This window comes from Octodon degus, unplaced genomic scaffold (assembly GCF_000260255.1).
Source record: "Octodon degus isolate 3935 unplaced genomic scaffold, OctDeg1.0 scaffold00075, whole genome shotgun sequence".
Classification (NCBI taxonomy): domain Eukaryota; kingdom Metazoa; phylum Chordata; class Mammalia; order Rodentia; family Octodontidae; genus Octodon; species Octodon degus.
The window spans coordinates 984,506-1,000,478 of record NW_004524651.1 but is presented as its reverse complement, the minus strand read 5'-3'; the positions used below and the strand labels follow the sequence as shown (position 1 = coordinate 1,000,478).

Genomic DNA, 15,973 nt, shown 5'->3' with positions numbered 1-15,973 from the left:
AAGGGGCTCTTGACCAGCCACCTCATTAACAAATGACACTCATCACTTGGGAGATGTCATGGTCTTCAAAGCTCTAGTGTCAGGAAGTAGGGACTAAGGCTAAATATTAGAGCAGAAGGGGCTTTTGCACCTTTACTATTGGGGAAGTGATGGGAGATTCATGGACTCTGTGCCAGGAACTAGAGGTGTCTTCTGTGATAATGTAAGATCGTATCCTTCCATTCCCTTTTCCTCTTCCTGTTTTCCTTTTCTACCCACCTGTTTTATCATGTTTTTCAGGGCTACTTTTGAATTAGCTTCATAAAGCTAAAATTTTTGTTATCTCCACCATCCCATGCACAAGTAGCTTTGTACTTGCTTTGTGTGAGTAATGTCCTAGACCCAGTGAGTATTCAAAGGAAATTCAGTTTGTCTATTTTATTGCCTGTCCCTTAAAAGGACTGCAGACTAGAAATTGGAAAGAAAATTAGTTTGTAAATCTTCTCTGAAGCCTCTTCTCTGTATCCCTCGGGGAACGAGGAAGCATTATTCCTAAACTATTCTTTGCTAGTTCTTTTCTCTTCCCTCCAAATGGAACGGCTTCTTTTGTGACCAGGGACATACTTAACTTTGATTCTCCATTTAGAGAATAATAATGACAGCAGGCCACTGTATTACACATCAATTTTTCTCTGTAGGGAACTCACTTTTTAGATGGGCCCACCATTCTAATTATTATTCATACACTTGTTCATTGTCCAAACCTTTGTTGAACAGCTCCTAAATGTCAAGGACCCAGTTGTTTGCTGGGGTAGGAAGGTAAATCTCACATGTGTCTTGTCACAGCCTCTGAAAACCTCTGGTTACTGTGGGTGAGATGGGAACATTGGTGGTTGAGGCCTTGGCCATGTGGGCCAGGGAGGCTCAAGAGCAGACACTTGTCTTGGGCTAGGGGCATAGCCCAGTGGTAGACCATGTGCTTTGGCATGTGGGAGACCCTGGGTATAATCCACGCCCCCACGCCCAAAGACACACGGAAGCCTTTGAAACTAGCAGCTATTCTGTGGCCTTTTGTGATCACACAGAAAACTTAAGAACTCATTTCCATGCCATGATCGTGTCTCCAGGTAAAGGAAATGAAAGGCTGGCACCTGGAGATCAACGTCCCCGTGATCTACAATGTGCTCAGCGACAGCATGGTAGCAGACATCCAAGAGCTGCCCTCAACAGTCCACAGTCTGTCCTGGGTTGCACCTCCATTCTACCTGGGGGACAAGGTAATGACAGCCCATCCTTCTGAGCCCTCTCTGGGCCTCCTCTGTCACTGCATGAACAATGGTGACAGGGGCTCTGGAAGCAAGCATCAGGAAGGTGTTTTGGAAATTATGCCAAAGCTGAGTACACGGGCACACACCTGAAATCCCAGCTGCTCTGGAGGCTGAGGCAGGAAAGCCACAAGTTCCAGGCCAGCCTGGGAAACTTAGTGAGACCCAGTCTCACAATAAAAAAATAAAAAGGGCTGGGGGCGTAGCTCAGTGGTAGAGCATTTGTCTTGCATGCACAAGGCCTGGGTTCAATGCCTAGTACTGCATGAAAAAAGAAAAAGAAATGAGATGAACCAATAATGAAGAGGACACCCTGCTCACTTCTGGTCAGAGACCAGAGCAAGTGCTTCACGGGCCCTTCCTATATGCGCCTTCCCCACCTCAGCAAAAGAAATCATGTACAATGATTTTCCTCCAGTTTTGGACTGATCAAGAATTTTCCTCTAGGAAAACATAGAGCCATTTATATGATATCTGTTGCAAGCGGGACAGGTATGCTTTTAAATGCCAAACCTGAGAATTCTTTGTTTCAAAGCAGAAGAAAGGCTCCTTGTCAGGAAAACAAAGGCTGGAAAGTGACTCATGAGCTCATTAAGGAAGCGCAGCTCCGTGGCAGTTGCGCTTTCATGAGCAGAATCACGTATATTTACTTACTCCTCAGGGAGCTAATACGTGAGCTGCTCTTCCTGTGCTGCTTAGATTATTATTCAAGGACCCAGCCAGCTCTGCCCACTTTCTGAGGATAGAAATGCAGGCCTTGTGCAGAAACACCATCAGGCGACAGGTGCTTCAAGCTTAGCAGGGGAGAGGTTTGGAAAAGGGATGGCTTTCACTGACCCTGGCTTGGGCAATGGCATAATCTCATGCTGAGTATGACTTTTAGGGTCTTGTCAACTCAAGGTCTTCAGTTCCATCTTCCAGCTGAAGGCCTATGAGCTTTGAAGTCTGAGTGTAGAGAAGTGTTAGCTCTCTCCTATGACCCAATTACCTCATTACGTATTCCTCTTCATACGTGGCCTGTCACAAACTGCCCCCAATACTTGGCATTACAAACAATTGTGCTACGTGGTTTCTGTGGATCAGGGCTCCAGGAAACAGTGGTCCAGAGTTGTGGTCACCGTGTCACCCAGAGCTGTGGTCACTGGGACTGGAGGGTCTGCTTCTAAGTTCTTTCACCTCATTGCTAGCAGGCTTCTGTTCTTTGTTTGCTGTTGGCTGGAGCCTTCAGATCCTCCTCACCAAGATCCTTCCTGGGATACCTGAGGGTCCTCATCCTATGGCAGCTGACCTCCCTCAAAGCAACAGATTAGATAGACAGGAGAGAATGAACAGAAGAGCTCAAGAAAAGCCACAGATGTTCTATGACCTAATTTTGGATGTGACATACTCTCACTTCTGCCTTATTCTGTTCACTGACACATTAGAAGGGAGTCCCTAAGTCCAGCCCACTTTCAGGGGGTGGAGAATTAAGCTTCACTTTTCATAGAAGGGAATGTAAAAAAAAAATTATGAATGTATTTTCTAAAATTATAGCCCATTTAACAGCAATATTTACTTGCAAAAGATGATTTAAGAAGTTATCTGGAATACTTCCACACCCTGAGAACACAGTTCTGTGAGACTTTGTTAGTTTGCAGTCCCAAAAGGAGTTTCTGTCCACAGGGACTCCAACAAGCGGGTGCTTCCCCACTGCCCTAGTCACTTCTTTTTCCTGGAAGAGTATTTTGTCCTGTCTAAGCTGAGGCCATCTTGTTCCTGACTTCCACCCCTTGCTGCTCCTTTCTTCTTTATTGGTTGGGGTCAGGACCAGAGGTCAGACAGCTCTGGCTATCCACTGCTGCATCACCACCATGACCATGGTCTTCAGTGGCATCTAGAGATAGTCCGCGTCCCTGTGGGACAAGCCAGTCATGGCTTTGACACTCAGTGAAACAGTCACCATCTGCTTTCAGGGGAATTTTCTAAAATTTTAGAGTGTTGTTTTGTGACTGCTAGTTATAACCCCAAAGCCTCAGTTTAAATAACAAATCAATGGGCCTAGATAGCCTTGACTTGCTATAGGTTAAATAAATTGTGGTTTAATGGTCATCTAGGAAAAGATCTTGTGTGTGTCAGTATGATTAATATTTTTCTTTTAAATAAAAGTGTCCTCTTGTTGTAAAACTCAGTCATGTTCCTGCTACACACTATAAACTATATTAAAATGAGGTAAAGGAGGTTACACTAACCTTGCGATCCTACTGCATTGCTTTCATCCTAGCCTACAGGTTGTCTGTGTACCATTCTAGAAGTAATGGGTCTCGGAACTTTTTTATGTGTGTTCATGTTGTCATGGTCTCTTTTTTTTTTCTCCAAAATTTTATTGATAAACAGCAATGAGACAGTTTCAAATCAAATCGGAAGTACAGTATCAACAAATAACACACTGCATATATTCTTTTTTTTTTCACACTGCATATATTCTTCTTAGTGGTTAATTGCTGTACAAGATGCAGATTTGAGATCCTATTTACAAACATCATTAGAACAAATCATTCTATTCGTTAAGAGAATGTAACTATATATCTATCCTAACCACTTTGAATACACAGATACAAAATGGACATTCATAGTTATACCCCATTTTTTCTAAGTTCCATTATTGAATATTATAGGTGTGTAAACTCAGCAAAATATTCTAAAATAGTCCAGTAGCCCATAATAGCATTGGGTCTTCTGTTTAACTGGCAATGTCAGAAATGTCATGGTCTTTTTTAATGCCTGATGCTCTTGATGCTGTTGATTGAATCCTAGGTTACCTCCTATGGTGGCTACCTCACTTACCAAATCAAGTCCTTCGGCTTACCTGAGGACATGGTTCTTCTGGAAAAGGAGCCGACTGTGCAGCTCACCGTAGGTATCAGAACAGGACCCAACTAGCAGGAAATAACATTACAGTTGGTGGTGAGCTAAAGTGGGGACGTCTTGGAAGGTGACCTCAGAAGAGCTTGGGTTAAACCATTTCCAATGTTTGGGGCAATCTGGAAAGGAAGTTGAGAGCGTAGAGCATGCGCTTAAAGTCCTGCTTCCCCTGACCCAACGTTTTTCCTTCTCTCTTCTCCACAAGTACTGTGGGTGGCCCTGCTGCTCAGGAGTCACTGCCTCGTGTTGTGTGTTTGTCTTCAGTTTGGCCCTATAAATGTCTTTGAGTCCTTCACATATGCAAGGCCACATTAGTCTGGACTCTGTGAAGGACAGGTGGCTTCTGTCCTGCAAAACAAGGGAGGGGGGACTGGAGACTTAGGTAAATGCATCCATCTGCTGAGCAGCAGGTGTCTGGGAAGAAGAGTCAGCAGGGTGCTGGGTGAGCCAGAGTTGTGCAGTCCAAGATGCCCCTAAGAAGGCTGGGGGCTCAGAGGTACCCTTCAAAATGGGCACAGAAGGAAAAATGCCCATCTTCCAGAACTCATGGAAACCCAGGCACTCAGCGGTGCAGGGCAGGAGGCTGTGGCTAAGGGACAGACAGTGGAGCTCAGCCAGAAGCCAGTGTGCTGAGACACCAAGAAGGAGCCCGGGAGGGTGGAGGGGCAGTGTCACACACTGTGCTGGGAATTTAACTTAATACAGATAGGAAGGGGCACACCAGGATTTTTGAGGCACCACATCCACACACTGTGCCTGGCCGGGTCCAGACTGTGACCTTAAAAATTGCTGGAGGCACAGGTGACATCATACTCCACCTTGATCTCCTGTCATGGAAGGAAGGCGCCATCCCTGGGATGCAGGGTGCGGTGCCATCTCCGGATGGTGACTTTTGCTCTGGTTCATGCACTGTGATGAATGCAGGGCATCTCCAGCTTCCTGAAGGGTCCCCTTGTGTCATTCACTACACAGAGGGAACAGTCAGGCTCACGTATTTTGTCCCAGCCAAGGGCCTCGCCTGCTTCATGATCAGGTATTGCCCTGCTCGGCCATTTCCACTTGCATGCACATCTCCTGATTTGTTTTAAAACTCCAGGGACCCTTTGCAGAGCATCTTGAAGATAAAGCACTACCATTATGGTCTAGAAAAATGGCTGGGCAATAAAAGTACTGCCTCAGCAGCTCTGCTTTAGGGTTTCCTGTTTTTGCAGAGTACCTCATAGTTGAGGCTTTTGGTGCACTTGTGCTTATTTTCTACTGCTGAGGAGTTTACTATGCATACTATTGAAACTCCATGAGAGATAATTACGGAAATGTCTCTTCAATTTTACTTTCAAACATAGGCAATAGTTTAGGCTCATGAAACATTTACTCTGCCGCTTTGTTCTAAGCCACTGTAATTACGAGCTTCGGGCCATGTTTCTCAGATTAAGGTTTTCCGTGATTTGGGATTCCAGATAATGCTCAGCTTTCCGCCGGCCCAGCCCTCGGCATTGGAGCTACAGCAGGAAAGCTGCACTGCTGCGTGCATGCTTGGGCGGGGTTGCTGGTGGAGGGCACTGACCGCTGCATTCAGCCCCACAAGAGCCACCCTTAGTCTCCTCCTGGTGGACACTGAGAGTGAGCAAGCCTGGGCCTCCTCCAGACAGGGCTGCCAGCTCCCTGTTCCTTGCCACCTGGGCTCTGGGCACCCCAGCTCCGCAGTTGCACAGCTGTGCTCTGCTAACCCTCTGCCCCCTCCAGCTACGCACCCAGTAGAGCACTTCTGGCTACCTCGGCTGGCCCTGTAGGCAGTAATGAAAACAGCACTTCTTGCTGTTTGCTACAAAATGCAATTAAAAATTGTTTTCCATCTTTTTAGTCCCTTTCAATCAAGGTAATTTTCCAGACTTCCTATCTGTAAAAATACACCATATTAGCTGATATGATTCTATTTCATGTCCTTTGATGAGTCAGTTAATTCTGAAGTCTTGTTTTAAAGACAGGCGTTCCATCTAATGCAGACCCTTCGGAGTTTGTTCCTGGGTCAGTCACACACCTCACAGCATTGCAGCCGGTGCGCTCACGCGTTCACATTCTTCTCTCCGCAGGGTCAGCACATGTCCATCGTGCATGAGGAGCCCGGCAGTCCGCAGCCGGACCAGGTGTACAAGGGGCGAGTGCGGCTGCTAGAGGTAAGGGAAAGACACTAGAAGGGGTGCTTGGGGAACCCTTCTGTTCTGTTCTCATTGTTCCGAACAATCATGATTTTTGACTTAAAGATAAATGACATTTACGTAGATACAAGTTTATTTACAGATAATGATACAAATTATAAAAAGTATAATGTTTGATATTCACGTAGCTTGTACCATCTTTATGGTACTTTAACACCCTCCTCCCTTTCAAGATTACTTTTGTCTTGGAAACCCTGTGAGGTTACAAATGACTTGGTTGGTGTCCAACAACTTCTTGGTATGGTTGGGTAGAAAGCAAAATGTCTTACAGCAAAAGAAATAAAAGTAATATAGCTGAACAGAGGGATACTCATTGTCTCATAAAACATCTGATCATGCTTATTTGATTATTATCCCTTCAAAATAGCATTCCATTTCTACAACTCAGTATATCCAATAACTCAAGGTTAAAGAATTTCCAAAAAATTTTCCCCTCCATAAAAACATTAAGAAAACTGGCAGAATGATCAGAAGTGACATTTTCAGGACTCTGGGCATGCAAACATCTGGGAAGTGTTTTCCAAGAAGGACTGGCTGACTCTCAGCAACAAAGGCTGGGCGTTCAATTTGCCCCATCACCTCCTCCTCTCTGGTTCTGTAGGAACCTTCAGAGTGTGTGGAGCTCCTTCCAAGCATCCCTCTTACAGAACTATCATAACTCAACCTGGCAGGGTGCATTTTGGAAGGTTTCATTGCAAGCTTGTTTTTATTGGACCTGATGATTGGAGTCCTTTTTTTTTTTTTTTCATGTGAAGAAGAAGGATGCAGCCATGTGGGTGCATACAAAGGGTGATATAACTCATTTGTAGGACTGGTGAGATGGCTCAGTGGTCTAAAGCACCTACTTAGAACAAGCTTAGCAAAGCACAGGGACCACAGTTCAATCCCCCAGCACCACATGCCAGCCTGCCCCGCCCCCTGGTGGGCTGAGCTGGCCACACACACACACACACACACACACATAAATAAATAAAAATTAAAAAAATAACTCATTTGTAATCCTGCCTAATTTAAAGGACATCTGCATAAAGCAATAATTACAAACCTGTGTTGATGGGCACACAATGTGCAGAGATGTAATTTCCGTGACAATAAAAGCATGAAGGAGCTGAAGAGGGAATGAAGTTCTTGGTAGAAGTAAAGTTTTTGTGCACTGTTGAGATGCAGTGGGTATTGCTATCCAGCACGGGCAAATCCATAGAGATAGAGCAGAGTGGTGGCTGCCTGGGGCCGCGGTGACAGTGGGCAGTGCCTACAAAGTGGCAAAGGGCTCTTTTAGAGGTGCTGAATATATTCTAAAATTACATTATGGTCATAGTTATGTACTTTCCTTATTTTTAAAATGTATTTAATAAGGGTCTATAGGATCTATAGTAGATCATACTATAGTAGATATAGTAGATCAATCTGATTAGATCAGACTCATAGTGATCCTCCTGTTTTCAACCTCCCAAGCCCTAGGATTCTAGGCATGTGCCACCATGCCCAGTCTCAACCACCTCTCAGCATGCCCCAGGGACGGGCTGGCAAGGCATGCCTGGGCTGGAACCCCGGCTGCTGTGCTCCGCCTAAGCAGGTGCTTTGGTCAGCTGAGCTATCTAGCCAGCCCTACTTTCCTATATTTACTGAAAACTATACTTAAAATGAGATAATACTATTGTATGTATATAAATTAGGCCTTAAGCTGTTCAAAACAAATTAAAATTATGTAAGTATTATTATATTTTATCAGTAGCTAATATTGACTGCACATCTACTACATGCTATGCACTGTGAAAAACACTTTATCTATATTAACTTACTTTAATTTTAATGATAGTCTTGAGAGAGTAACCATTACTATGCCTATTTAAGAGATGTAAAAACTGAGTTCAAGAGAGACAACAGAATGTAGTGATTAAAATACAGGCTTTATATGAAGAGATGCCGGGCACCTGTAGTCATGAGAGAAATGCAAATCAAAACCATAATGAGATATCGCCTTACATATATTAGGGTAGTTACTATTAAAAAAAAAAGTGTTGGCAAGCATGTGGAGGAGGGAGGACCCCTGCACTGTAGGTGGGAATATAAAACGATGTATCTGCCGTGGAAAAATGGTTGATTACTATTAAAATAGAACAAACACATGACATAGCAATGCCACTTCTAGGTGCGTATCTGAACGGACTGCAAATAGAATGTGGGAGAGCTACTCAGACACCCAGGTGTGTTGCAGCATTATTCTCAATAGCCAAGCAGCAGAAGCAGCCTAGAAGTCCCTGGATGGATGAAAAGATAAGGGCAAGGTAGTGTAGATTTCCCGCTGAACATTATTTCAGCCTTAAATAAGAAGGAAATCCTGTCCCATGCATGAACCGTGAGGACAGTACGCTCCTTGAAATAAGCCAGGCACAATAAAACAAATTCCGAGTTAGTCCACCAGTGGAAAGAGCTCGAGCATTCGGAGTCTTAGAAAGTAGAACAGTGATTGCCAGAGGGTAGGAGGAAAAGGAGGAGGAGTTACACATTAGTGGACCTAGAGTTTCTGTTTTGCAAGATGAGTAAGTTCTGGAGGTCTTCCATGCAACTGTGTTTATAGCTTTGAATACTTTTGGAACACTACTACACACCATTGCAATGGAGAAGACAGTAAGTTTTATGCTATGTGTTTTTACCACCATTAAAACTTAAAACTCAATGAGTGCCTGTGTGCAAGGGAAGAACATGCTTCCTGTCACTTTGGTGGACATAATCTGTGCTGCGTGGCTCTGCTGGTTCCCATTTCCCCTCCTTCCCTTTTATCTTCCCATAGTCACTTTATATTTGCTCAGACAAAACATTGCTTTGAAATAAGTAAGACACCAGGACATTTAATTTCATTATATTGCCGTTGATTGTTGAGCTTCCTTTTCCCCCTTCCTTTCACTCTCCTTCCTGGGACTAACCCAGGGCATCTGACTTTGGAATGTAAACATCCCAGGTGTCACTTCCCCTATTTAACTTTGAGTTTTCCTTGTGCCTCTGAAGTGTCTTTTCTTTGGATTGTCCTCTGTCTTCCCTGGGAATGACCTGGGGAGTCACAACATGAACTAAGAGAGCTCCTGCCACTGTGCTTGCCTGCGCAGGGAAACTTCAGACATGCCGGCAGCGGCGCCCCGGTGTCCAGGGAGGAGCTGCTGGTCCTGCTGTCCAGGCTGGAGAGGCTGAGTATCCGAGGTCTCTACTTCACAGAGACACAGCGGCTCACCCTGAGCCTGGTAGAGCTGGATGTGCTCCGGGATGGATACGGACAGCGGGCGCCCCACGTGGAGCGGTGCAAATGTCCTCCAGGCTACACTGGGTCCTCCTGTCAGGTAGGAAATCCTCCCATCCACAGCATCCCGGAGGCAATATCTGTGGCTCATTCCACACCATGGGACCCATGGGGCCCTCTAATGTATTTAATACAGAGTCTACAGGGTCTCACTCCACAGATCAGACTTGTAGTAACCCTCTTGTTTTCAGCCTTCCAAGAGCTGGGATTATAGGTGCATACCACCATGCCCAGTCTCAATTGCACCTCAGTGCATTTTTTTTTTTCTGCAAAGCTTTATTCCAGAGGGGCGCAGTCCTTCTTGGCAGCTGCCTTTCTCATGGTGGCCAGCACATTGCTCAGCTCCTCATGCTTCCTCTTTTTTTTTTTTTTTTTTTCCTCTGTATTTTTGGAAGGGTCTACAGGAGTTCAGGGTCTCACTACTAGATCGAACTCATAATGATTCTCCTGTTTGCAGCCTCCCAAGGGCTGGGATTATAGGCGCACACCACCATGCCCAGTCTCAATCACCATCTCAGCGCACCCCAGGACAGGGCCTGCATGATTGAACCCCTGGCTCCTGGGCCTGCTTGCAGGTGCTTTAATCCGCTGAGCTATTGGGCCAGCCCTCTCACACTTCCTCTTAGCATGGATGTGTATCCCCATCCTTTTCTTGTTGAACTGGAGGGCGTGCTTGACCTTGGAGACCTTGCGCAGCTCCATGGAGCACTGCTTGTAGGGGGTGAAGCCACATACCTCTCAGATCATGTCCCGCAGGAACTTGGTGTGTTTGGTGAGGCGTCTGTGACAGTGGCTGTGCCTCGGTTTGCTCACATTCTTAGTCACCTTGTGACCCTTGTTGAGGCCCACGGCCATGGGACAGTGCAGGGCCGTGGCTACTGTTGTTCAATGGTTGCTGTGGCGGAAGTGCATGGAGGAGATTGAATCCAGTCCCTGTGCCTGCCTAAGCAGGAGCTTTAGTCCACTGAGCTATCTGACTGGCCCTCATCCTGTAGGTTTTCTACTAATGCTAGCTCTTCTGTCTCACCTAGACTCCCTTGAGGGCTTCCATATGAAAAGGCATCCCCAGTGACTTAACACGACAGTCGTATTAACTATGATGACCATAGGAAACCACAGGAGCTCAAACCACTGGGGGCTGCAGAAATCCTAAGTAGAAAGACACCTGCAGGTGGGCATCGTGGTGCTGGTGCCCTGTGGGCCAGCAAGCTGAACAAGGGCACTCATAGCTCTCTTGAATCCAGGGACTCCATAGAGGCTCCTCACACAGCTTCCAGCAGAATTTAACTCCTGGGAATTTTCTGGATTCTGCCAGGGGAAATCGCATTCCAATTTTCTGGCTCTCAGGGGGTCTTCACTATTTAAAATCCAGTTGCCCTAAGACACCTTGAAGTTAGCAGAATGCGCCATAAAACGAAACTGTTCAGCACTCAAGCTCTAAGCGTTTTCTTTTCCAGGGGAAGGGGGCACAACGTTAGTATGATTAATAGGAAACAGCAAACCTGATCATTCTGTGTATTACATACATGCAGGGTCCACAGTTCTAGCAAACCTCCACTACCTAGGCCTTAATAGCGGGTACCCCAGCCCACCTGCACAGGAGCGTCTCCACTTCTTAACCTTGCAGTGCCTCCTGTGCTATTTTTTAAAAAAGGATTTCTTATGAAATTTAGCCCCTTAAGATGCCCGTGTTCAGCCCCCTGCCCTCTCTCTCCTCACTGCTGGCCTGATCAAAATAGATAGCCCAAGGGAAGGAGAGGAACACGGCCTACCACCCTCATGCCTGGGTGTGTTCTTTGCAGTGACTCAGCCTGTGATTTGTGGTTGCTCTAATCGTCTGGAACCCTCTGTGAGGCCAGGCAGGTAGAAGGCTATGTCTGCCCCACCTCGCAGGAATTACAGAGCGGCGCACTCACCTGCTGGACTGCTGCGTGTGCTCCGGCACAGGCTGACTCATGTGTGAAGTTTAAAGGTGGGGCCCCCGCCGCAGACAGCCTTGCGTACTGAGTCAGGCAGGCCTGGGCACTGAGCAGGAAGGGCAGGTATAAGAGAAGGAGAGACACAGAGGCTCCGCACGCAGCTAGCAGGACACCAGGACCAGGATGCCCCCGGCAGGGAAGCGGGCTGCCCTGGGCGCAGGATGGCTGTGGATCTTCGGGGTAGCCCTGGCACATTGTCTGGGGTACAATTCACAGCAGCAGAGAGTAGCATTTCCTCAGCGTCCGGGTCAAAGTCAGCTGCAAGCAAGTTTTGTGGAGTTGAGACCCAACCAGGTAAAGTCTCTTTTACTTTTGACTCGGCATGGGAAAAGGTTCCCAGCTAGGAGACATTTTAAGTTAGGGCGATTCAGGAGTCAGTGGGTGGGCTGGGGGAGGGTCAGTGGCCTCCAAGTCACATTGACTGACAGTGTTTATTACAGTCTCTGACAGATTGCTCTCCCAAGCTATTTAACCGCAAACCCCATAAACATCAGCCCACCTGGAAATGCCAGACAGTTAAGAGCTTGCAGGCTTGTGGGATGTTAATAGGCTATGAAACTTTGTGCCCTTTAGAGCAACTCAGGCCTCAGGACAAAAGAATCCACTGCCTCTAGGCTTCCAAATTCTGCTCAGAAGAAAATTTGCCCATAAAGTGAAACTTGAGGAAAAAAATCCATGCCTGAGAAAAGTGATCAAAGTTTGCCTCATATCTAAAAGACATGCTTAGATTTGTTAGGCAGGAAACATTATCATTTCCATTCTTTCTTTATATTTCCTGGATGGTACAAGTATACTTGCAGAGAAATAAATCCTATGGCTGCTGAAATAGTCCTGGGCTCTGGATAGGGACATCATTTATCATTTAGAGTATAAAAGTTGACTGGGAAATCTCCTGGAAGATTATCGCTTTATGAAACTTAACTAGTTACAAAGCCCCTGTATTGAAATAACATATTAGGATGCATTGATTTTCATTTAGGGTAATTCTTCGATACATTGTGAATATTTGAACCGCATTTTATGTAAAACATGAATCTGCTTATTTTATAGAGGTGGGAAAATGATTATATTTCAATAACTTACAAGTGTATGGAGAGTCAAATGGCTTAGCTCTTAAAGAGTATTTTCCTGCATTGAATCAAAAGAAATTCAGGTAGACATTTAATTTTAATCCTGATAGACCATCCTTCCCCAAAGTGTGTTTCATTGCGGTTTTCTACTCAAGCACCTTATTGTAAACTAACTGGATCCATTTATTGATTTGAGCAACTTGTCCTTTACCAAATATAATTATTTCGCTAGCATGTAATGTGATGTACGTGATAACCGTAGCATATTTGCCACTGAACAGTGGATCTTGTTTGTTGTTGATGTGATCACGTCGGAGCTAGCTGAATCTCATTCCGATATGGCAGTTGTGCTATCAGGAAAAGCACATTCTCTTCATACTTTGATCTGCTTCAGGCAAGCCTATTCCTGGAGCCCACAATCTAATTTGCTAGCCTACAGGAGCATTATATTGGAAATCATGGTCTTCTTTGTGTATGATCAGTAGTCGTTGCTAAATTTGGAAAGTGCTCCTGAAAGCAACTGGAAGGTTCAGCCCTGAGGAGCTCCTGACTCATCCTCACTCCAGGGCTTTCTGTCTTCTGCTTGACCGAGTAGAGCCTTTCTGGCCATGGATGAATAAGAACGGAGCAGTGATTTGAAGATTTCCTTTGGCTGAGGTTCAGAGCCTATTAGATGTATGTGCTCTTCAAAGAGGCTTAGATAAATGACCATTCTTTTTCTTGTAATACTAATTTTTCTTTCCTGATGCCTTAGCATTAGGGCATATATGGCACCAGTGGAACAGGCTCGGGACAGTGCCCTATTTTAATCTGAGCACTCCTGAGCTTTGCCAAAATAAAGAACGTATCTTGATCCTCTCTGTAGGCCAACACCTAAAGGATTTCTAATGGGCGCTGTCATTTTGTTCAAGGTACTAAAGTGTTCTTTACTAGAATCCATTAAGAAAGACATCAATTCAAGAGATGAAAACTATAATTCTTTTCATCTAGATGAAATATAATAACTTGTTGCTTAGAAGGAGATCATATGCTGAAAGTGGAAACAATCAAAGCAACAGCGAAGCCAGCTGGGGATGCTTCAGGCTGGGTCTTGGTGTGTTTGACACAGACCAAACATTGGTGAAGAGTTCTGGACCCACCCCAGCACCTCTTTAACCCGCCCCTCCCTGGCTCCCTGTTGCCCTCAGACTGTGGAGTGGCAATACAGAGAAGCCAGTAATTCTAGTAGTATCGTGCAGATTCACAGCCTTTCCCGGACCCCGAGTCTACTGCTCCCTCTCTCAGCCCAGAGCCGTACTTTGAGACAGACCAGCTGTTGGAAGAGAATCTGAACCTGAGGCAGTTTGCGCAGGCATCCTCCCAGCTGTTGGCTGGGGCTCTGATCCTCTTGACTTGCTCATCTGTGCACCCACTCCACCCACCCTCGGAACAACTGGTACGAGGAGAGGTCCTCTCATCCCACACCTGTGCTTGCTCTCATTTGCCCACCGTACACTTCATTCCCACCCTGACATGGAAACAGAACACAACCTAACAAAAAGAAGGGAAAGCCAGTGGCTGAAATTAGAAGCCCACACACTGAGTAAAAGAAGGAAGAGGGAAACGTGAATACTTCACAGAGCTGGCACATGCTGCGGAGAGTGAATGTTCCCCTTCCTTGTATTAATTCAAACTTTGTTTTGAACACTAGGGTTGCAGCCCTGGATACTATCGGAATTACAAAGGCTTGTATACCGGACACTGTGTTCCCTGCAAATGCCACGGACATTCGAACCGATGTCAGGATGGGTCAGGAGAATGTATTGTGAGTAAATTGGTAGTTTGATACTATCATTAATCTATTTCTCTTCCCCAGTCCCTTTGCCCGAATTAATGCCACACCCCCAGCAAACCCTAAGCAGAGGGCTAGAGTGCTCTGGCACTATCAGGCTAAACTCTGTGAGCTCCGCGCACATTTCCTGCCTCCTAACGTGCACCGTCCACGGAGGACACCTGTCTGCGCCATCACACAGCACCGCGTCTTCTGCATCTGTGCCTCATTAATGGAGTCCTTAGGTGGATCATGGCATTTAACTCTTGCCAGGATATGATAAGCCAGAGGCGTTACTTTGGGCCCCACTTTTGTTGGGACAGCAGGAGGCTACACGAGGGGGGCTTACTGCTGTCAGGTGACCAGTGACAGTAATAACAAAACAAGAACCCAAGAGAGGGGACACTGAGAAAGGCTACCGCTTCTTCTCAGTCCAACAGAAAGCTTCATCATTGCCAATACAAAGCAGGGTTACAGGAAAAAAGTGGGGGTGCTGGGGGAACAAAGGGCTGCCCACCTGTCCCCTTCCTTATAGTGTCTGCACGCTGCTGCTACCCTGTCTTGACTCAGTGTCAAGACCCCTGGGCAGTCCTTGATGTCTGTAGCTTAACTGTCAAAAACTAACCGAGTTTTGGAAGATATTATAAAATTTTTCTACTTAAAACCAGAAAATTTTCTCCTGCATCTTGCAGCAGAACCTTTTTTAAAATTTTGCTTCCTTTTCCCCTTTGGTCAGAGTTCTTCCTGAGATCTGTGGTCTCTCCAGTCCGGTGCTCCCAGGAACCCAGGGCCCAGTTGTGTTGAGCCCCTTTGGAGATACCCCTTGCCGGTGTGGGCTTCCTGTGTGTGGCGTAGTGCTGCCCATGTCGCACCTCCTTGCGTTCCTAGGCTATCTGAGCCAGTTCAGCATGTCCCAGACATCTGCCTCCTCTGCAAGATGGGACAGGCCAGAACAAGAAAGCACTGTAAAAGGCCGCCCAATAGAATATTTTGTTGAATTATAACCTTATAAGCTCAACAAAAATAAAAGATACTAAGAAAGATTGTTTTCTACATCCAAACCATTCCTAATAAGTTAATGTTTAATATCATGTGTCCAAAAGAATAAAAAAAAATGGAGAAATGTTGTTTCCCAGCTCCTAAGTATTCCTGTGCCACAGTTTATGTTTGATACTGTCTGTTGTGTGTATCACAGGTGAATGCTTTAATTAAAAATAAATATTTTTTATCACTAAACCATTGGTAGATGTTGAGTTCACCTTATGGAAGCTGCCCAGGAAAAAAGGGAATTTCCTCTACAGTTCATTGTTCACCTCATGAAAGGCTGACTTGCAACAGTCATAATTCATATTGAAATCAAATAATGTTCCCTTTCTTTATGACTTTGTCTTCATTTGT

General features: G+C 45.6%; 1 protein-coding gene across 1 annotated transcript in view; it reads left to right on the top strand.

Annotated features, from left to right (window-relative positions):
• Lama3 (laminin subunit alpha 3) overlaps positions 1–15,973 on the top strand; it is a 243,587-nt gene that overhangs the window by 162,754 nt on the left and 64,860 nt on the right. The window contains exons 34-38 of the mRNA XM_023720392.1: positions 1,107–1,256; positions 4,098–4,196; positions 6,296–6,379; positions 9,529–9,756; positions 14,456–14,569. Of these exons, the coding sequence (XP_023576160.1) occupies positions 1,107–1,256; positions 4,098–4,196; positions 6,296–6,379; positions 9,529–9,756; positions 14,456–14,569 (675 nt within the window). The remainder of the gene's footprint in view (positions 1–1,106; positions 1,257–4,097; positions 4,197–6,295; positions 6,380–9,528; positions 9,757–14,455; positions 14,570–15,973) is intronic.